At 42.2% G+C, this 22,916-nt stretch overlaps 1 protein-coding gene across 1 annotated transcript in view; it reads right to left on the bottom strand.

Moving 5' to 3' along the window:
- The window catches only part of ndufaf2 (NADH:ubiquinone oxidoreductase complex assembly factor 2), a 36,735-nt gene extending 14,679 nt beyond the window's left edge, over positions 1-22,056 (bottom strand). The window contains exon 1 of the mRNA XM_046346864.1: positions 21,846-22,056. Within this exon, the coding sequence (XP_046202820.1) occupies positions 21,846-21,960 (115 nt within the window). The 5' untranslated portion in view covers positions 21,961-22,056. The remainder of the gene's footprint in view (positions 1-21,845) is intronic.
- Between the last annotated feature and the right edge of the window lie 860 nt (positions 22,057-22,916).

The raw sequence follows: 22,916 nt of genomic DNA, 5'->3' as shown, positions 1-22,916 counted from the left end.
TCAGTGACGGACTTGACTTCTAAAGAACACAAAAACATGGTACTGGGATGGGATGTGGTGGAGCTGGGTAGTGGTGGGGAGTTAATGATTAATGTTGTTCTTAATGCTTCACATATGGTTCCAAATGATATTTTTTGCTCTTGATGAAGTACCATTTGCTCATTTACTAATATTATTATTGTAATAATTCTCCTGAATCTTTGGCAAAAAAATAATAATTAAAGTGCAAAATGTTCACCGTGCCATGTTTTTTCTAACTTTACAAGTGTTACGGTATTGAGATTGTTTTGTTTTGTGCATTGTCTTGGAAAACGTGTACATAAACAAAATAATAATTCAGTCTGAATAGTTAAGATTATTAATTTAACAGACAATTTGAGAAGGTATTTTATCCATTACAAAATAGATGTTCTTTTTTTATTTACCAAGAGTAATACCAAGTTTGTGAGAATGACTCACAACCACACATACGAGGGAGGCCTCCTGTCTGTCTGTCCGTCCGTCCATCTGTCAGAGGTAAATCTCTCTCTGCTCTACTGTCTTTTTCAGGGCAATATCAATATTTCATTATACACGTCATCCAATTACAGCTGCAACAGAACCCACAATCAAAACAGGTCATCCTAAATACTACAACCAAATCTACAACAACTAAGGTTTCTTCTAGGTTGGAAGTAAATGAGACATGGGTTTGGTTAGATTGAATAAGGTCAGCTACCTCAACATTGACTTTGTCGTCAGGCAAATATTATACCAATACAGGTTATAATATGATGTACACAGAGTGTACAAAACATTAGAAACACCTGCTCTTCATATGATAGACTGACCAGGTGAAAACTATGATCCCTTACTGATGTCACCTGTTAAATCCACTTCAAATCAGTGTAAATGAAGGGGAGGAGACCAGTTAAAGAAGACTATAAGCCTTGAGACAGGGATTGTGTGCCATTCAGAGCGTGGATGGGCAAGACAAAACATTTAAGTGTCTTTGACTGGGATATTGTAGCAGGTGCAGGCGCACCGGTTTGAGTGTGTCAAGAACGGCAACGCTGCTGGGTTTTTCACGCACAACAGTTTCCCATATATATAAAGAATGGTCCATCACCCAAAGCACATCTAGCCAACTTGATACAACTGTGGGACGCATTGGAGTCAACATGGGCCAGCATCCCTGTGGAATGCTTTTGACACCTTGTAGAGTCCATGCCCCAAAGAATTCAGGCTGTTCTGAGGGCAAAAAGGGGGTGCAACTCAATATTAGAAAAACGGGCCCGCAGAGGAGGTCACACATTGTTAAATTTGGCTGTGCTTCACTAGATTTAGAGGGAAACCATCATCACATGACAAATGGACCTAGGCCAGTCTTAATGGACCATTTGGATCATTCTCAGACAGGACAATAGGTGGAAATCCCACACAGTATTTCTGTCAGTGGGTTTCATCACAACCACCTCAGAGCAGAGCTCTCAGTATATACAGGCTACACAGAGTATGCCTACCTTGAACAGCCTACATAACCCTAGTCTAACAGGGATTATTAGGAGTTTTGAGCCAGTCAGTGTGGGGGTGTTTTCTGCTTCCCAGTTTAGAGCTGAACCCCCCCACCCGGTCTTACCCCACACTCCCTCACCTTCGGTCTCCTCTCCCAGACCTGGGGGAAGGGTGAGGAAAGTGTGTGTGTGAGGAGAGAGTGTGTAAGGGGCTCCTTCTCTCAGTCTGACCCTATGACAGGCTTGCGTCCTCAGAGGAAGGCTTAGGCCAAAACGTTTATCCAGGGGTGCCATATATATGTGTGTGTGTGTGTGTGTGGGGGGGGGGGCATTTTCCTCTAAATTATTAACCTTTCATTATTAATATAATATTTTATTTACAATGTACTAATAAAACTAACGGTTTCTTTTTCCTTTTGTTTTTGGCAAAAAGTTAACATCTGTAAACTGAGAAGAACAAGACTGAGAACAAGATACATCTCAAAGTAATGGCTGGATTGCCATAAAATTTGTTGTGCACAATCAAGACCCCAAGTGGAAGAAACCTATTGACCTTTCCTCTAGCGCCACCATCAGGCATTTTCATTTCCATTTTGTTTTCCATTTCCACTTTTACAGCTGCTGATTTTCTAGCTGGTATGTATACTTAGTTCAAAAATATGCTGCGGATTTTATTATTCTGTTTGTTATATTCTATAGATGATCATTTATTTTAATTGAAGAGTTTAATGTATATTTAAGTTGTATTTATTTTAAGTTATTCATTCATGTTAAGAGAATTTTCAAATCAAGAATTTTACCATTAAAATTACATTTAGACTGTAAAAGATGGCCTTTAGCACATTTCTTATAGAGGGTATCAGTCTTGCAATAATAGTGAATTCCACTGGATGCAGAATGTTGCATGCATGTCTGCACAGTGTTATATTTTCACAGCTCACTGTCAGTAAATATTGTGCAGTAAATATTGGATTACAAGAGAGTGCAAGCCTGCAAAGGTAAGAGTTATTTAAAGTTTTGAATGGGTCGATTGGGTTCTGGAGGTGTGCGGTTACAGCAATTGCACAGGGTTGGTGTGGCCTGTGGTGTTGGGGCCCAATGCGATATATTTTCATGGGGCCCAAAATCCCTAGCGGCGCCCCTGCGTTTATCTACTTACCCCTGAATGAAATAAATACTCAACAGAGAACCTTGAATCTCCTTTTTGAGAATGTTCCAGTTACATCATTTAGGCTTGCCTCCCCCTCACTCACCAGGGGGGCACATAGTCCCCAGTCACATGCGTGCGCACACACACAAACAAACAGGCCCAGATTAACCTGCAGGATGGGAGGGAGGACAGTGTTGCTCACCATGAAGGACGAATGCAGTGCATCAAAGGAGAGGCCACGCACAATCAGATTAAATCCCTCCTCATGAATATTAATGAGCCATCTCACCGGTCTGAGCGCGATTCATCTGCGAGGCTGCGATGAGACCAGGTTGAGGGAGGAGCGGAGGGAAACGGACGGATGAGGGGTTGCCGTGGCAGCGAGAGTGGCAGCCAATCAGTGCGTTTCTCCTCTGTTTCTGAGGGATGATGTGCTGTGAGTGGGCTCTTTGAAACCTGAACAGACCCTGTTAAGCTCCCATCATCTGCTTCAACACCCGACACACCCCTATGCCTCCGCACACACAGACATACACAGTCCAAAGAAGTTCTACTGAAGAGGACCTTTTTTTACCCTCTGCAATGTCATCCATGACACAGAACTAGGACAGTACCTTACATCTATCCATCCCTCCAGCCAGCACTCCGAATCTTGAATTAGTTTAATTTTTGATTGATTATTTAGTCCAGAAGCTTTGACCAGAGCCCTTATCCTGCCTTTGCTGTGAGCTGGCTGTAGATTAGCCCAGTCCTAAACCTCTGCATGGCAATGGACAGTTGTATGAAGAGAGTGATCAGGTGCAGCCACCTCACCCGCCCAGCTAGTATAGTCCACCCTACCCCACTCACATCTTCCCCTCAATATCCTTTCCCTCATCCTTTACAACAGCTAATGTGTACTTAATTCGCCACACATCAGCTCTCTCTAGCGGCTACATTCATAATGTAGAGAGCACCCACCCCGCACACACACTCTTCAGTCAGATAAGTAGACTAGACTATTATGCAACCTTCACATGTAATCTGTAGTGGTGGGCTCCACTCAGAAGCAGCCTGTAGTGATGTCATTGTTCTAGACGTTCATTTCAAGCTTGGCCACCACCTATTAACACTCTCTAAAGGGCTGTCGGAATCATTCACCTCACAAACCACTGCATCTTACCGTTACGTTGTGGAACATGGGCTATAAAAAAACCAGGTAGTGAAGCTAGTCTTTGTATTGATGCTGACCTGTTTCTGGCTCTGAGCTGTATGTTGCTTCGCCCGCCCAGCACATGACGTCCATGAAGAGAGCTGTCCACCCCTTTCAATTCTCCTCCATCCATCACGCCATTCAACAAACCCCTCTCTTTGTCTTCCTGCCACCTCCACCTTCTCTCGCTCTGTACTCATCTGTTCCCTCCACCTTCTCATGTCTCCTTTCTGTCAGTATCCTTCCTTCCCTCTCCCTCTCTCTCCCTCCCTCCCCCAAAATCATCATTTCTGTAAGTAATCCCCCACCTCTCTCACCCTACGGTCTTATTTCCCCCTTGGTCAGAATACCCCCTGTATCTATCTCCCTCCTTCCCTGTATCTCTCAGCCTGTTAGTTTTATGAGAATAATGTGAATTCAATAAGCATAGGAGCAGATTTGAGGAGCGGAGGAGGCCGTCTGTCTTTTCCGTCTGACCTGTTGGCTTTCTGACAGACAGAAGTGTCAAGCCCTCTCAGTCCAGAACAAACCCAACTGACTCAGATTGATGCCAGCCAGCTCCCTGCAGCAAGTAGCTCAACTGGAAAACAGACTCAAAATAGCCTCATTTGTTTTCTTCTCTCTTCACACAGGCCCAACGTCTCTCCATCTTCGATCTCCTGTTGAAAGAGGGGGAAAAAAACCAAGCCTCGGCAGAAAATGGACTCCTGAGGTAGCCTAGGAGGTTATGCCTTGTGGTGTAGAAATAACCATTAGGCCTACATCGTATACTGTAGCCTATGGACATTTCCGTGGATAAACCCCCGATGATCACTAACACAGAAGTTCATAGGAGCACATCAAATTTGGTGTCAAATGAAAGCGAAGGGTCTACATTTTCCCACCCAACATATTTGGGAACAGGCCTAAGCAAAGGCTTTGTTTCCTGGAAAAGTAGTCTTAGAAAACATCTAGAAGAAAAAGTATTTTTTTAAAGAAGGTCCAACGCAGCCAATTTTTATCTCAATATCAAATCATTTCCCGGTCACATTTAAGTACCTTACTGTGATTGCTAAGAAACCATTTTAATTTAAAGAAAAAAGCTATTTCTCAAGTAATAACTTTGCTAGGACTGTCTGGGAATGGTTTGAGTGGGGAGGGAAAAACTGAAAATGTGCTGTTATTGGCAGAGGGGTTTGAAACTCTTTCGTATGGGTCCATTTATGTAAATTTACCGCATGATGATGTCAACATGGAAGGCCAAAACTCCCTTCCACCAAAGCAGGAAGAAATTTCAGGCGGTCTTTTCAAACAGCTCTTACAGTAAAAGGGCATTATAATAAATGTACACAATATTATTCCAACCTCATTGTGGAAATAGTACACAAAACATTAAGAACACCTGCTCGTTCCATGACAAACTGAGCCGGTGAAAGCTATGGGCCTGTCATGCCAAAAAGTGTCTCCCCCTGCATCACAATGGGATTCGATGAGTTCTAGGTTCTGTTGCTAGGGTTGTTGTTAGAACTTGCAAAATTTTGACCGGCCTAAGTAATTAACCAAAACTTCCGTTGCCATGCTGGTTTATTGGCTCCATTTTACTTCATAGCGGTCGCAAAGGGCGGAGGCCTCGGGCAGAACTGGTTCCATTTCACCTCATAAGTACTCGCTCAGTCCGCGCAACATTATTACCTCAGAATTCCTCACCAAGGACGATGTTTTTGACGGCGACTACCTGCTGACTACCTACTGCTTCAGAGGACCGAAAAGAGAACACTTTGTTTACCATATATTTGTCTTTATTCAGTTAATTCAGAAAATATTCAGACCCCTTGACTTTCCACTTTGTTACATTACAGCCTTACTATAAAATATATATATTTTTTAAATCGCAGCAATCTATACACCATAACCCAGGTTTTTAGAATTTTTTGCAAATATATTTTAAAAAACTGAAATATCAAATTTACATAAGTATTCAGATCCTTTACTCAGTACTTTGTTGAAGCACCTTTGGCAGTGATTACAGCCTCGAGTCTTCTTGGGTATGAAGCTACAAGCTTTGCACACCTGTATTTGGGGAGATTCTCCCATTCTCTGCAGATCCTCTGAAGCTCTGTCAGGTTGGATGTGGAGCTTCGCTGCACAGCTATTTTCAGGTCTCTCCAGAGATGTTCGGTCGGGTTCAAGTCTGGGCTCTAGCTGGGCCACTCAAGAACATTCAGTGAACATTCAAGCCACTAATGCATTGTCTTGGCTGTGAATGCACTGTGCATTTACAACATGTTTCAATGGGCATTTATCATCACGAATTTGGCATGCTCAAAAATACTGCAGAAATGCTAAATTGACTGGACCGGTGAACTCGGGATGGCTGGGCAGTGATTCTGGTTCCTCTCCATCGCACGTTGGTGTTGATTTCAGAATATAATTTTGGTGATGGTACCGCATTGTTTAAACATATTGCAAATGGACAAAAGTCAGCCAGCAAGTCACTGTCCATCAGTCAATTAGATATCATTCTGACACCAAACTGATACAAACTGACCCCACACCCACTTTTTCCAACTCGTTTAGAAGCCAACTATCACATATTCAGAGCCGGCCCAAAATTCACAGCTCCTTCTGTTCAAACCATAATAAAAACATAAAACACGTAGTTACATTCTAGAAACGTTAGGGTCCGTCTCTATGGGCCGAGGCGGTTGCAATGCACCTAGTCTTGCGACTCTGGGACATTTCTAAATGTTGTCATTTTCGTGATGTCAAAATGAATTGAAGTTATTGCAAATGTACGAGGTTGTTTCTCGGTCCGAGAACCTTCTAGAGCCACAACTCACCACGCACTATCGACATGAGCTCTAGAACAGGTTTCAAAAGTTTTAGAACTCTAGGTCTGATGGTTCTTTAATAGGTCAAACAAAAGTAACTATTGCAGTCTCTGTCTGTCTCTACACACCACACTGTGTCCCTCCGTCCAAGCTGTGTGTGTGAGCGTTTTTCTTGGAAATTTTATGGGAGACAAGACTGATTTACAGTTCATGAGGGTTGCCTGATCGCACATATTACATTTTGGAAAGATCTGACTTTTTTTAACCCTTCGAAACAGCCCCTATGACACCAATTATGGCACTAAAAGTGAACACATATCCTCATTGGGGTATGCTTTTACAGAATCCTGAGTTTTAAGTGTTTATGTTAAGAATTGACCGATCTACACAGGGTTGAATGCAGTCATTTTCACATTTGCAGGTTATGTACATCAAAACAGCTTTTGGGTTAATTTAACCACTTCCAGTTGCTCCAGGAAGATTAGAATCGACACAGGTAGACCTCAAAGTGGCCTGATGGATTTCCATCGAAGACAGGTTCATAAGTCATTCATAACACACATAGGCTTCCGGTTGAATTTAGGGGTGCAGGCAATGTATTCCTATGGGGAGAGAAGTCAGTGAAAACTGTTTGATGTAAACACCTTCTTTTAACTGTTAAGAGTTAATGCACGGTCAAGGTTAGGCTTGCACAGATCGGGAGGACCTCAGGAATGTTCCTGAGGTCGAATTGTGCTTCGAACACTAACTGTTCTCCTGCTGTCACCCAAAAGCACCTACAATTTAGGGCCAGGCTTCATTATGAGCTCAGACCAAGCAAGCTACGGTCTAGCGGGGCATCTCTTTGAACTCGGCACAGCCTAGAGATTATGGTAATGCCATTGCAGGCTCTGAGTGTCTTTAAGCACCGCACTTTGTCACTCCATCCTTGCTGTGTGTGTGTGTGTGTGTGTGTGTGTGTGTGTGTGTGTGTGTGTGTGTGAGAGAGCTTTTCTTCGACTTCTGTTGGGAGAAATGACTGATTTACAGTTCATGAGGGTTGCCTCATTTATTTATTTTTATTTGACCTTTATGTAACTAGGCAAGTCAGTTAAGAACACATTTTTATTTTCAATGACGGCCTAGGAACAGTGGGTTAACTGCCTGTTCAGGGGCAGAGCGACAGATTTGTACCTTGTCAGCTCGGGGGGGGTTGAACTTGCAACCTTCCGGTTACTAGTCGAATGCTCTAACCACTAGGCTACCCTGCCGCCCCTAATAACACATGAAGTTTTGAAAAAATCTGACCTTTTAAGCCCTTCGAAACAGCACCTATGACACTATTTAAGGCACTTCCGGTTTACACAGGAAGCTGAAAGTGAACACATATCCTCCTTTTGGTAGGCACTTATAGAATATTGAGTTAAGTCTATGTTAAGAACTGACTTATTTACAGGGGGGTTGAAGGGTTGAATGAGTGTGAGGGTTGAGTGAGTGTGTGTTATTTCAGAAAATCACGGGGGAAAAAAGGGGGGGGGGGAAATCACAGAAATCTCGCAGAGCTCTGAACATGCTTTAACTGGATTTGTAACTTTTTTTAAAACATCACCAATTGTACATTGTACGATTTCTCTTAAATTACGATAGATAAATGGCTGGTTCTTTTTTTATTGACACCGTAGGTTTATTTAATTTGACGTGAAGCGGAAAAATTTGCGCCCTATTTTAATTTTTGACCTTTAATCCCAGAAAAATGGCCATAACTCAAAAACTGTTGAGGCCTCGACGCCATCTTGTTCAGGGCCAACTGCCCATTATGCCAAACCAATGCGCACCAAGTTATCTTCAAAGTCTTTTCCGTTTAGGAGAAAAGGCCACGTCATGATTGGTGATGTTTTGTACATTTACAATATGATTCCATTCGCCCTCTTGTGGGATTTACCAGGACAGCGGAAAAATGACAAATTTGACAATTTTATAAAACGGAAATCGAATGTCCGAGAGACTTCGTTTGATGACTTCCTGGAAGATCATGCTTCACTGTGGGGATGGTTCCAGGTTTCCTCCAAAACGCGATGCTTGGCATTTAGGTCAAAGAGTTCAATCTTAGTTTCATCAGACCAGAGCATCTTGTTTCTCATGGTCTGACAGTCCTTTAGGTATCTTTTGGCAAACTCCAAGCGGGCTGTCACGTGCCTTTTACTGAGGAGTGGCTTCCGTCTGGCCACTCTACCATAAAAGCCTGATTGATGGAGTTCTGCAGAGATGGTTGTCCTTCTGGAAGATTCTCCCATCTCCACAGAGGAACATTGGAGCTCTGTCAGAGTGACCATCGGATTCTTGTACACCTCCCTGACCAAGGCCTTCTCCCCCGATAGCTCAGTTTGGCCAGACGGCCAGCTCTAGGAAGAGTAATTTAAGAATGATGAAAGCCACTGTTTTCTTGTCAGCTGTGGAAACGTATATAGACAGGTTTGTGTCTTTCCAAATCATGTCCAATCAAATTAACCACAGATGGACACCAATCAAATTGTAATCAAGGATTATCAATGGAAACAGGATGCACCTGAGCTCAATTTCGAGTCTCACAGAAAAGGGTCTGAATCCCTATGTAAATAAGCAGTTTATTTTTTAATACATTTGCAAACATTTCAAAAAACCTGTTTTCGCTTTATCATTGAGATTTTGTGTGTAGATTATAATAGATAACTGGAAGGATATAGCTATGTACAACCATTTTCCATCTAGCTAGTTGGTCATCTACATGTTGCCATCGACACATATGTCTATCATGTTGAGGTATCTAGCCATAAATTAAACCTGACCAATCAAATGGATAGGTGTAAGCAACTATGGTAATTCCAACTGCCCTTAAATAGACACAGATAGGGGGAGGGGGGATGGAGGATTAAAGAGAGCGGAAGACAGCAGTGCAAATTTACTTAAGACTTGAGTATTTCAACAACTCTTCTCTTCCAACTTGTTAGGCAATCACATGTACCTACAGGGGAAGGATGGCGAGCCACACAGGAGGGTGATTTTCACTAAGGAAGAGAAAGAGGCTATGCTGACCGAGATGCATGCTAGCCATTTCAGAGTGAAGTGCATGGTTGCTAAAAATCAACCTACACTTCTTCTGGCGTGAGATTGTAAAGGATGTGGTTAGCTGAGCCATGTGAAATAACCTTTTGTTTATCAATCACATTCTATTATACATTAAATTATGTTTTCAATGAATGTCATATCAGAGAGCACACAATGTTACAAATTGTCACATTGTGTTTGAAGGTAAGTACCGGTCTAGCCTGCCAGAAGTTTGAGAGGGTGAAGACTGTGGCGCCAGAGTTGAAGCCCATTAGTTGTTTCACCATGGCACATGGACGGTAAAATGTCACAATTCACATTTTGCCCTGATAAGTTGTTTTGTAATGGTTACTTTATTTGTTCACAGCAGAGTTCAATATTATAGAATGTGTATGTGTCAGTATCCTTACAAACATCTGCATATTGTACGACACAAATATGGGTAGGAATAAAGTCATCTTCTCTCTAACACTTTAAAATGTTACGGGTTACCCTCATCGGACCCTTCACGAAATCCAGGAATGGCAACAGCTGGTGTCTGACGGCAACCGAACAGTTTACCAAGTGGATGGAGGCAATACCAATTAAGGCCAGTAAAGGGAGAGCTTAACTCTAAAATGTCCTTCTGTAACCCATTAAAAAGGGTGCTTGAAACCAAAATGTGATTTTCATTTAGTATGATACCCATCAAGGACGAGACTGGCGAGGCCACCACGGCGATGATGGACATCTTTAACACCCACGGTTCTCCTGAGGTCATCTTGACTGACTAAGGTTGTGAACTCTGAAACAAGGTATGGATGTTGTAGGTTATATTCTGTCACCAATGGATTGTTTTGCTTATGTTTTAAAATTTAGTTTTTGTTTTTCCGTCATACATGATCAGACATACACTACATGACCAAAAGTATGTGGACAACTGCTCATCAAATATCTCATTCCAAAATAATTTACATTAATATGTAGTTGGTCCCCCCTTTTGCTGCTTTAACAACCTCCACTCTTCAGGGAAGGCTTTCCACCAGATGTTGGAACATTGCTTTGGGGACTTCCATTCAGCCACAAGAGGTCGGCACTGATATTGGATGATTAGGCCTGGCTCGCAGTCTGCATTCCAATTAATCCCAAAGGAGTTCAGGGCTCTGTGCGGGCCAGTCAAGTTCTTCCACATCGATCAACAAACCATTTCTGTATGGATCTCACTTCGTGCACAGGGGCATTATCATGCTGAAAGAAGAAAAGGGCCTTCCCCAAACTGTTGCCACAAAGTTGGAAGCACAGAATCGTCTAGAATGTCATTGTATGATGTAGCGTTAAAATGTCCCTTTACTGGATCTAAGGGGCCTAGCCCAAACCATGATTGGCAGCCCCAGACCATTATTCCTCCTCCACCAAACTTTACAGTTGGCACTATAAATTGTGTCAGGTAGCGTTTTCCTGGCATCTGCCAAACCCAAACTCTTCCGTCGGCCTGCCAGATGGTGAAGCCCGATTCATCACGCCAGACAACACTTGCGTTTCCACTGCTCCAGAGTCCACTTGTTGAGACCTTTACACCACTCCAGCCGATGCTTGGCATTGCACATGGTGACCTAAGGCTTGTGTGCGTCTGCTCGGCCATGGAAACCCATTTATGAAGCTCCAAATGAAAATTTATTGTCCTGACATTGCTTCCAGAGGCAGTTTGGAACTTGGTAGTGAGTGTTGCAACTGAAGACAGACAAATGTACGCGCTTCAGCACTTGGCGTTCCCGTTCTGTGATCTAGTATGGCCTACCACTTTGCGGCTGAGCTGCTGTTGCTCCTAGACGTTGCCACTTCACAATAACACTTAACGTTGACCAGGGTAGCTCTAGCAGGGCAGAAATCTGACACACTGACTTGTTGGAAGGAGGCATCCTATGACAGTGCCACGTTGAATGTCACTGAGCCCTTCAGTAAGGCTATTCTACTGCCAATGTTTGTCTATGGAGATTGCATGGATGTGTGCTTGATTTTTTTAAATACATTTTTTACACCTGTCATCAACGGGTACCTACCTTCAAACTCAGTGAGTCTTTGCTTGACATAATGGGAAAATGTAACTTCTTGCGTCGAGCCAACCCGGATCCGGTATCATGACTACAGCCTCAAGCCCATTACCATAACGCAACGTTAACTATTCATGAAAATCGCAAATGAAATGAAATCAATATGCTAGCAACACTCATCTCTGATTTTCAAAAATATGCTTCTCTACCATAGCAAACTAGCATTTAGCATTAGCATTTAGCGTTAGCATTAGCAGGCAACATTTTCACAAAAACCAGCAAAAACATTCAATAAATAATTTACCTTTGAAGAACTTCGGATGTTTTCAATGAGGAGACTCTCAGATAGCAAATGTTAGGTTTTTCCTGAAAGATTTTTTGTGCAGGAGAAATCGTTCCGTTTGGTGTGTCACGTTTGGCTACCAAAACAAAAATGAAAATTCAGTTATCCAAACGCCGAACATTTTTCAAAATTAACTCCATAATATCGACTGAAACATGGCAAACGTTGTTCAGAACCAATCCTCAAGGTGTTTTTCACATATCTCTTCAATGATGTATCGTTCCTGGAAGTATCCTTCTCCTTCTGTATCGCAAGGTAAAATGAATGCCACTGGGAATTACGCACCAATTTAGACAAAAGACACCGGACTGCCCCCTGGCAAATGTAGTCTCTTATGGCCAATCTTCCAATGATATGCCTACAAATACGTCACAATGCTGCAGACATCTTGGACGAACGGCAGAGCGCATAAGCTCGTTTACAGCATATTCAAAGCCATATAAGGAGACCAGAGTAGAACAGAGCGTCAGAAATCCTGCTCATTTCCTGTTTGAAGTTTAATCTTGGTTTCGCCTGTAAAATCAGTTCTGGGGTACTCACAGATAATATCTTTGCAGTTTTGAAAACGTCAGAGTGTTTTCTTTCCAAACCTGGCAATTATATGCATAGTCAAGCATCTTTTCGTGACAAAATATTGCACTTAAAACGGGCACGTTTTTTTATCCAATAATGACATAGCGCCCCCATAGGTTGAAGAGGTTAAAGAAATCAGCCAAGACCCCAGAAAGAAAATTGTGGACCTCCACAAGTCTGGTTCATCCTTGGGAGCAATTTCCATACGCCTGAAGGCACCACGTGCATCCGTACAAACAACAGTACGCAACTATAAACACCATGGGAGCACGTAGCCGTCATACTGCTCAGGAAGGAGACACATTGTCTCCTAGAGATGAACGTACTTTGGTGTGAAAAGTGCAAATCAATCCCAGAACAACAGCAAAGGACCTTGTGAGGATACTTTTGTACCGGTTTCCTCCAGTATCTATATCCACAGTAAAACAAGTCCTATATCAACATAACCTGAAAGGCCGCTCAACAAGGAAGAAGCCACTGCTCTCCAAAACCGCCATAAAAAAAGCCAGACTACGGTTTGCAAATGCACAAAATATCGTACTTTTTGGAGAAATGTCCTCTGGTCTGATGAAACAAAAATAGAACAGTTTGGCCATAATGACCATTATTATGTTTGGAGGGAAAAGGGGGATGCTTTCAAGCTGAAGAACACCATCCCAACCGTGAAGCACGGGGTGGCCGCATCATGTTGTGGGGGTGCTTTGCTGCAGGAGGCTGGTGCACTTCACAGAATAGATAGCATCATGAGGAAGGAAAATTATTTGGATTTATATAAGCAACATCAAGACAATAGCCAGGAAGTTAAAGCTTGGTCGCAAATGGGTCTTCCAAATGGGCAATGACCCCAAACATACTTCCAAAGTCGTGACAAAATGGCTTAAGGACAACAAAGTCAAGGTATTAGAGTGGCCATCACAAAACCTCAATCCCATAAAAAAAATTGTGGGCAGACCTGAAAAAGCACGTGCGAGCAAGGATGCCTATAAACCTGACTCAGTTACATCAGCTCTGTCAGGAGGAATGGGCCCAAATTCACCCAATTTATTGTGGGAAGCTTGTGGAAGGCTACCCAAAACATTTGACCCAAGTTAAACAATTTAAAGGCAATGCCACCAAATACTAATTGAGTGTATGTAAACTTCTGACCCACTGGGAATGTTATGAAAGAAATAAAAGCTGAAATAAATAATTCTCTACTATTATTCTGACATTTCACATTCTTAAAATAAAGTGGTGATTATAACTGACCTAAGACAGGGATTTCTCCCCAATTTCATGGTATCCAATTGTTAGTAATTACTATCTTGTCTCATTGCTACAACTCCCGTACGGGCTCGAGAGAGAGACGAAGGTCGAAAGCCTTGCGTCCTCAGAAACACAACCCAACCAAGCCGCACTGCTTAACACAGTGCGCCTCCAACCCGGAAGCCAGCCGCACCAATGTGTCGGAGGAAACACTGTGCACCTGGCTACCTTGGTTAGCGCGCACTGCGCCCGGCCCGCCACAGGAGTCGCTGGTGCGTGATGTGACAAGGATATCCCTCCCGGCCAAACCCTCCCTAACCCGGACAACGCTAGGCCAAATGTGCGTCGACCCACGGACCTCCCGGTCGCAGCCGGCTGCGACAGAGCCTGGGCGCGAACCCCGAGTCTCTGGTGGCACAGCTAGCGCTGCGATGCAGTGCCCTAGACCACTGCGCGGACAGGGAATTTTTACTAGGATTAAATGTCAGGAATTTTGAAAAACAGAGTTTAAATGCATTTGGCTAAGATGTATGTAAACTTCCGATTTCAACTGTGTTTCCTACCCCCTCCTCCAGGTTTTTTTGATTGGACCAACCAGACCCTCAAGACTGCCATGGGCAAGTCCCTTGACATACCAGGAACGATGGGAGGACAACATGAAGGTAATTCTCTTTGCACACAACAGCAGCGTCCAGGCCTCCACCGAGTACTTGCCCTATCACCTGCTGTATGGACACGAGCCGCAGCTGTTTACTGAGGTAAACAATGCAATTGCTCTGACGCCATACACTTCGTTGAAGCCCAATAGACCAAGTATGTTAAGCTTTGGTTGACATTTGAAAAAGCAAGAAATGGTAGTTATGCTGAGCTTATAAACATCTACCTCTTCAATTTACTTTGCAAAAATGACTTTAGGACCATCGACTGTCCGAGCCACCTAGGAGGCATCTCATCCACCAGAGCCAGTGAGTTCGGACCAGTCTGATTCTCAGAGGGGGACCCGCTTGAAGTAGGCTATACTTTCAAAAACTGTTAAAGTACATATCTCCAATTTATAACAATGCACTAATCCATAAATTTTCTCACAGTAAAGTGTAACCCCTGTGTGTTTGCTTGTTTACGTCTCTGTCTCCTACCCTGTTCCCTTTAACTCTGCTCCGGTTCTCCATGAACTAGGGGTTCTGCCAAACACCCAGACGTGGATCCACCCAATGTCCTCCATTACCAACCACCCTCCAACTTTTCATTACATCTACTGTTATTGTCATGTTGTCATTATCTGCTAAGAAAGTTGTCTTGCTCTATCATACTGGGCCTGGACTTTGCAGTCTCCCTGTTCAAATCTCCATTTCCGAGACTGGCTGCCTGTTGAGAACAAGTCTATCATTACCATGTGAGTGTACAAAGAATCTGTGAAAATAAATTTAAATGACACAACTGTACCAAAAATCGAAACGTTTACATATTTTAAATCGTAAATGTCATAAATGTTTTCACAGCTGTTTCACAAGGTGTTTTTCATAGTTGTAAATTGTACGGTATCCCTTGATGGTATTTGTTAGTTCCACATTATTCATTGTTGCATCCTAGGACCTACAATATATATATATTATTCTACCACAAAGGTGTACTGATGAGCTATGTGAGAGAGAAAACAATTAAATCATAAGAGGACAAATGAAATAATATTATTTCAGTGTAGATAAAGGAAGGTCAGCTTAAAATAAAAACATGGCAGCCAGACAAGCCAGTGTATGACTCAAATGGATTTGCATATGGAGTGGAAATTAGCTGACTTTGATCTGTAAGGTAAGTAACTTTGTGTCAAGCAGATTACACCTGTTCTTTGCTATTTCCAAAATGTAGCAATGTTTAAGACATGGATTTCATGTTGGAATGTTAACATGGTACCCAAAAGTAGTTTGAAGTAATGTTGTCATCTTATTAGCTAAACAAAGGTTGTTTAAACAGCAAAATTGTCATGGAAATCAGCATTGTTTGCATAGAAGGGATGGATATAATGTAATTTAGGGGGTAATGTTTTGGGCTGGGGGCCATTATTTGGCATGAAAGGCCCCCGGTTGCAAAAAAACATCTTAGATTCTTACCTTAAGGAACAATTTCCCCTTGCCTAAGAATTGTTTAAGAACGTTGCATAGAGCCCTAAAATATTTCCTTAGGTAAGGGCACACTTAACCCTGAAGGAGTTTTATGGTAGTTTGAAGGCATGTATGGCAGAAAGAGTATCTGGTTACCATGGAGACAGCCTGATTCACTAACTAAACCTCCTTAAAAAGAGAGCATTTCTCTCTCACAAAATGAAAGCTATTTTGCTACAATCAAGACTGGCAAACCAAATTGCTAAATAAATAAACCAAATTGCTGATAAATCACATTTACTGCGGTTAATTTTTTCCCCAACTTGTTTATATTTATTTCTAGTACGTCAAGCTATCTTTCAGAGTATATATAGCCAACTAGTTTTGTAGCCATGGATTGTGCACCTTCCATTGTTTAGCTAAGTAGCTGGCTGGTTGATGTTGTCCTTTTGTAACCAGTGCAGATTAAAAGGAACAGTCCACAAATGCTGTTGACATTGATATCCATGCTGAATGAAGCACTTAAAAGGTGCCCATGAGGTCCTTTAATTTAAGGGGGAAATTGACCTTAAAATGAAGGAAAAGGAAATGAAGGAAAAATAAATTTACTTCAGGTGTTTTATGCAACCGGGCCATAATCCTTTATTGATGTTACTTTTTAAACCCACTTCAAAAAAAAAATCAGTGTAGATGAAGGTGAGGAGACAGGTTAAAGAAGGATTTTTAAGCCTTGAGACATTTATTATGTATGGGTGCCATTCAGATGGTGACTGGGCAAGACAAAAGATTTAAGTGCCTTTGAACAGGGTATGGTAGTAGTTGCTAGGCGCACCAAAGCTGCTGGGTTCTTCACGCTCAACAATTTCCCGTACAGTGGAGAACAAACTAGAGATGGTGGGTGTTGAAAACTTCTTTCTTCTGCTTTTTGAGGTGGAATGACACGTTATTAAATCTAAACCGGTTCCAATAAAATAACACTTAAGGCCTGGCTAATGTGTGTCCATAAGAGGACAACATTGCTAGCTGCTAGATGAACTTGGCATGATGATGGGTAAACAACCTTCATTGAAAGCCCAAGCATGGCAACGCTGCCATTCAATGAAGATGATTTAATACCCCAGGCAGCTTTGGTCATAGGCCTCCATGACAAACCCAGTGCTGGCGTTGAAGAGAGGCCTACAGCTTCCTTCATCTCCCCCTGGGGACAGCTTGTCGCTGAGTAAACAGCCATTTGGACCCCAGTCGCTCTCGGCTGTGACTTCTTCCATGGAATATATGCAGCCCGGAATTAACGCTCTGATGACACACAGCCATCTGTTGTTGTGTTAAGTGTGCTAAGGCATGAAGTGTTGAGAATTCACTAGCTCGTTCTCTTTAAGGTCCGCAAACGTGCACGCGCACACAATCTCCCCTCCCACACTAGACAACCTGAAAAGGCAGAACCAACCAAAAGCCTTTCAGTTTTCACTTCATGGAACAGAGCCTCAGAATGAATTAAATAATAGGCAAAGGGACAGGATAGTAACAGGAGGACAAGTCAATGCCTCTTTTCTCTCACAGTGTGGTGCACCTCTGAAGCCCTCAGATTCCTCCTCGCACAGCGCACGGACCAATAGATTAAAACTGCATAGCATACAGCGCTAAGTGAATAGCACTAAAAATACATCCTTTTCACTGCCACATGAAAGGGGCTGCCTTTCCCCTGTCCACTATTGAGCAGCCACTGATTCCAAGACAAAGGCTACACCTCCTCAAAGAGGCAAGGGGGGAAAAAAATAGCAATCATACAGGCAATTATTTTCCAATCCGCCTGCAGCGGGCGATAATGTCAGCTCTCCTCTCCGCTCTCCCTAAATAAGAGGGGATGGGCATCAGTGCTGCAGCCCGGCTGCCATTAAGACAAATGGGCCAATCTCCAGAATGCCTTGCTTTCTTCCAGTCAGTGTGATAGGGCGTCCCTGCAGTGAGGTTGAGCCAGTCTGGGTACATACAGTATAGCGACACAGAAAGACAGAGGAACACAGAAAGGGATAGGCTTATGCTCTGTGTTCATACGGACATAGGCATCGTAGCCTGGTAGCCAGATCTAGGCCGAGTTTGCCTTCAGCCAACTCCTTTGTTGTCGTCATGTTTGGAAACAGATCTGGCTAACCAATAACCACCAGGTGGCCCAGGCTAGGGACATGGAGTTAGGCCTACTTTTCATTACTATGGCAGAGGCATAGATAGTCTGTTCTGTGTACACATTCCATTTCACCGATAGCCAGTCTGTTTCTCCTTTAGCGTTGCTAAGCCAAAAGGAGTTAGCTAAAGCTAGAATGGACTGGCAACCAGGCTAAAAGAGGCTCGGTGTACATTTACAAGGGTACTGTAGTATGTTGCTGGGCCCAGCCTTTCACATAACACAACCACTCTGATATTCTACACAGCTCTGGACAGGCATCAAAAAGAGCTGGAGTACAGAGAGAGAGGGGGAGGGAGTGAGAGAGAGAGAGAAAAAATAAAGTGATAAGAGGGGAAAAGATGGAAGGGAGAGGATAGAGATAGCTTGAACAAAATAACACTGAAATATTTTTCCAATTCTGTCCTGGGCAACCGAACCGAACACAGCATTATATTACTTACGCCCCAGTTTCATACAGCCCAACAGATTGAGAGGGATAGACAATACGAGCACTAAAGTACAAATAAATAAATAAATGAAAGGAAGACAGACGAATAGGGACAGGTGAATAGATTGAGCAGATAGTTGAGAGAAAGAGAGTTACCTATGAATTTACTAAAGAGAGGGGGAGGGAGAGAGATAAATAGTTTCCTCCTCCACCTGCGTTGCTGTTGTATAGAGCCTGCAGTCTGTCTGTGCAGTTTAAGATTTTTTTTTTAAAGAGCAAGAAGTATGAACTTAATAATACATCCCCCTTTATTTCTACAAGGTTGGAGTGAGCAAAAGAAAGAGGAGAGATCGCGTGCGTCAGTGGCGTAGCGCAGTTTCACAGGTGCCCCGCCCCGCGCAAGGCCATATATAATACAAATCTCCAAACCTTTTTGTTTTGTTTTATAAGTCTACTAAATGCTCTAATGTTGTTAGCATTATGGCCTATTTTCCTAGCTTTAGAACATAAAACAACACTTCTAAAGCAAACATTATCTCTTAGGTCTTGCACGGCAAATACTTCCATTGCTTAAGCGTGTGTTGCGGAACAGTGCTGAAAATATTTTTGCAGAATATTGAAAGAAAAAAAAAGTTTAAGAGCGTTAGCCATAAGTGACAAAGTTGACAAGCCACTGACTGAGTTGACAACAGATACTCAAAACAGACATTTGTGTCTTTAAAAATAAAAAGTTCAATACACACATTCGCAAAATATGGAAAATGATTCATTTGAATATCCCCAATAAAACAACCATTCTGTCAGATTTGTCCCACTCTTACGGAGTGGAGTTGACATTAGACAAAAATTTGATAAACCTTTTCTTTTTCTTCTTCTTGTTCATTCACACAGTAGCTATTTAGTTTTCCTCCGTTGCTTTATGACTTTAAAACCTAGTTAAAATGTCACATATTTGAACCAAAAAGAATATTCTATTTTAATCTATCAGAGTTGACAGTTTATAGTTGAGACTATGGTGATTCCAATATTGTTAGTTTAAATCGATCAGAAGTAGAGAACTTTACAGACCCTGAGTGTTCTTGTGGCACTACATGCAATGAGGACATGGGTGGGAGGGTGTAAAGCTTGTCGGGGCTACGGGTTGGGTGCTACGCCAATGGTGTGTGTGTGGTAGTAGCTGAAGACAGTGCAAAGCTCTGGCCTCCCTGTGGTGAGGAAGAGTGAGTGGAGAATCAACCATTATGACCCGTGTCATTACACAGCCAATACGTGATGACATAAGTGTGCATGTACTTGAAGCCTAGGCTATTCATGCACAAGGGGTCCCATTGAGAAATCACCGTAGGCCTAATGACCGAATAACAAAAGGAGGTGTTCCCTGTGCAGTAGCCTAGACCAAGACTGTGCTGAACACAGGCCTCTACGATGTTTGAATACCCAGCCCACCTACATGCTTTGAAATAACTTACGGATTACTTCACATTAATAAATAAGACGAGGTGGGCAGAGGTCTTGCAAACAAACACAACGACAACAACAAGGCAACAGTAAACGTGTCGTCCCCCACAAATGACGCAGTGAGTGAGTGAATGGGTACAAGGCCAATATCTCCTCGCTTAATCCTACACCACGAGAGGGAGATCATCTTGGTAAATGAGTTAAGAAAACATGGGTTTACGGATTGAAAATGCAGACCTAGTCAAACCATTTCAATGGGACGAGTGTGGGCGAACTGGAGCTCTCACTACATCGAGTCGCTGTCAGTCGATACTGTAAAATGTTAAACCTTTACCATGTACCTATGTTTGTCCGTTGTAAAATCGGGCCTGTTTTTGTTTGCTGAAATCCACACCAACAGTTTCCTAGTTTCTATTGCTCTAAAATGGCAACTCAACGCGAATGCCCCAATTTAATCTCAGATTACGTAGGGTAATCTACATTTTAGAGCAATTGAAACCAAGAAAAGGTTGGTGGTTGTATTTGACAAAAGTTGTATTCAAAAGTATGGATTTCAGCAAATGACAGGCCCGACTTTACTTAGGACAAACATACGTACACTGTAAGCTTTTAAGATTTTACAGGTATCAACTGACAGCGTCTCAATGTAGTCGGAGCTCCAATCCACCCACACTAGTCAACGCTCAACTCCCTTGTACATTGAGATTTCTCAGCAAAGATCAGGTCCCCTCAATCCATACTAACCGGATTCATTATGATCTAAAAGGCAAAACTGACCCTAAATCTCTTCTCTCCTAGATAGTACTGACACGTGAAAGGACTGGGTGAATTTCAATCACATTGTTTTGCAAATTGAAGAAGGACGTATCTCTGCTACAATGTCAAGCCTTGTCAAGTCATTGGTGAAGGAAAGGAGACGAGTTAAGGAAGCTATTTCAGTCTACAGAATAGCCTGAATGTCCTCGACCTTGCCTACTAAGAACCTTGCTACCTGAGGGACAACAGTGCCTAGTCACCACGGCTTTGTCTGCTGACTCACATCTGAGGCTTGGCTTATATATTAAGCTACATACACACTATCTTTCTCAGCTGATAAATCTGACCTCGTTCTACATCCTCAAACAAACAATGGTTGAATGGAAAGTGTCTGAAGAGTAGAGGCAGATTAATTTATTGTAATTATGTGACAGGGTTGCAGTGCCATATTTTGAGGGCATTGATGGGATGTTTTAACAGAGATGGGCTTCACTGAGCTTTGACGTGTCAAATGTGTTTCAATTAACATACAATGAAGAAGAGTGTATGGAATTTATTGAAGAAACTGATGTGATTTGTTTGGGATATATCAAAAACAGGTACACCTACTCCATCTAGTGGTCATATCTTACATGAAACAAAAAGAGAGCCAAGATCTCAATAACATGTAGCAAAGAGATCAGAATTCAATACCACTAATGTAATAATCTCGATTAAAATTAAAATGTGTAGGAAAATTGTCACGGTTTGAACTAGCTATCATTTTACATATTGAAACGAATATTTGCTAGCTAGCATAGCTACTGTTACATTTGCTTACTTTGTAGCTTGTACCATTTACTGTAACGTTAGCTAGCCATCTAAAACGTGTAGCTTCTAGTTAAAGTAGAAAGCTAATAAAACTGAAGAGTTTCAGAAGACAGCTGACGTTACTTGTACCTGGGACAACAATAACGTTACAGAGGTGGCTTTCTAGGTCAAAGTTTCTAGGGATGAGGTAGCTAAAGCGTTAGCAACTTACCCGTCCAAGTTTTTTGCTCGGGCTGCAAGTAGTATTTATTTCCGAAATGGTCGGTGCCCACATGTTCTTTTATCACCCCAAAGCTTCGGCGTAATAGACCCCCGATCCTGCTCATATTGACCAAATATGATATAGCTATCGGGCTCGTATTTTTCACCACACAACCTCCCCTATCAACGCATGTTCAATTGGATTTGTTGTTTATGCAATGTCCCGTATCTAAAAACAGACAACAGTAAGATATGTTTTAATTGGATGGCAGAATCAGAGGAACCAATCAATGCACTTGTTATGCCAGAGAGGTCTCAAAAAATCCTGACGTAATAACATGGCCGCGCACACCCCTTGTTGTCTGGAGCTATACTAGCTTGCTAAATGAGTTTAAATAAAACAGTTTGGCTGATTCAAATTATTTTATTGACGTTTATAAAATTCAGATCACAGAGATTTATTGTACACAAAAAGTTTGCAAAACTGGTTTAGTAGCTAACGATATTGAATTTGTACATGGTTAGCCAAGCTAGTTATGCTATGCTAGCTTTAGAACAACCATAACAAACAGTCATGCTAGCTAGCTAAATTATTTAAATATACATATATTGAGGGACGTTTTGGGGGTTTCTAACAGCAAGACAGGCTGGACTCGACGACACACTTTGCCTGAGACGGGCAGAGTCAACAATGAGGGGGAAAGTTGGCCAAATTATCATCCCATCTGAACACTATTCCATTGTTTCTTTGATGGATTCGCTTTTATACGTGGGTTTGAAGGATGCTTGTTTCCTAAAATGAAAAAAAAGATGCTCGTTTCCTGATGTGTAGCCTATTTAGTACGTAAAATCAAAGTTTATTTGTATCATTAAATATGAAATCTCTCTTCACTCTGTCATTGGTTGTAGGTCTGACAATTGAGAACATTCTTTTTTTATGATTACCATATAGCCTAGGCCTATAACGTAATGCATGCTTCCTTCATAACCTGATTTCAACATAACTTGATACATGAGCAAGCAACCTACAACAACTCAACATGGACATGTGTTGCCTAGGTAGCACATCTTTAGAGTCCTG

Source organism: Oncorhynchus gorbuscha, linkage group LG04 (assembly GCF_021184085.1).
Source record: "Oncorhynchus gorbuscha isolate QuinsamMale2020 ecotype Even-year linkage group LG04, OgorEven_v1.0, whole genome shotgun sequence".
In the NCBI taxonomy this organism is placed as follows: Eukaryota; Metazoa; Chordata; class Actinopteri; order Salmoniformes; family Salmonidae; genus Oncorhynchus; species Oncorhynchus gorbuscha.
The sequence above is the reverse complement of the archived record's forward strand: the minus strand, read 5'-3'. Positions and strand labels throughout refer to the sequence as shown.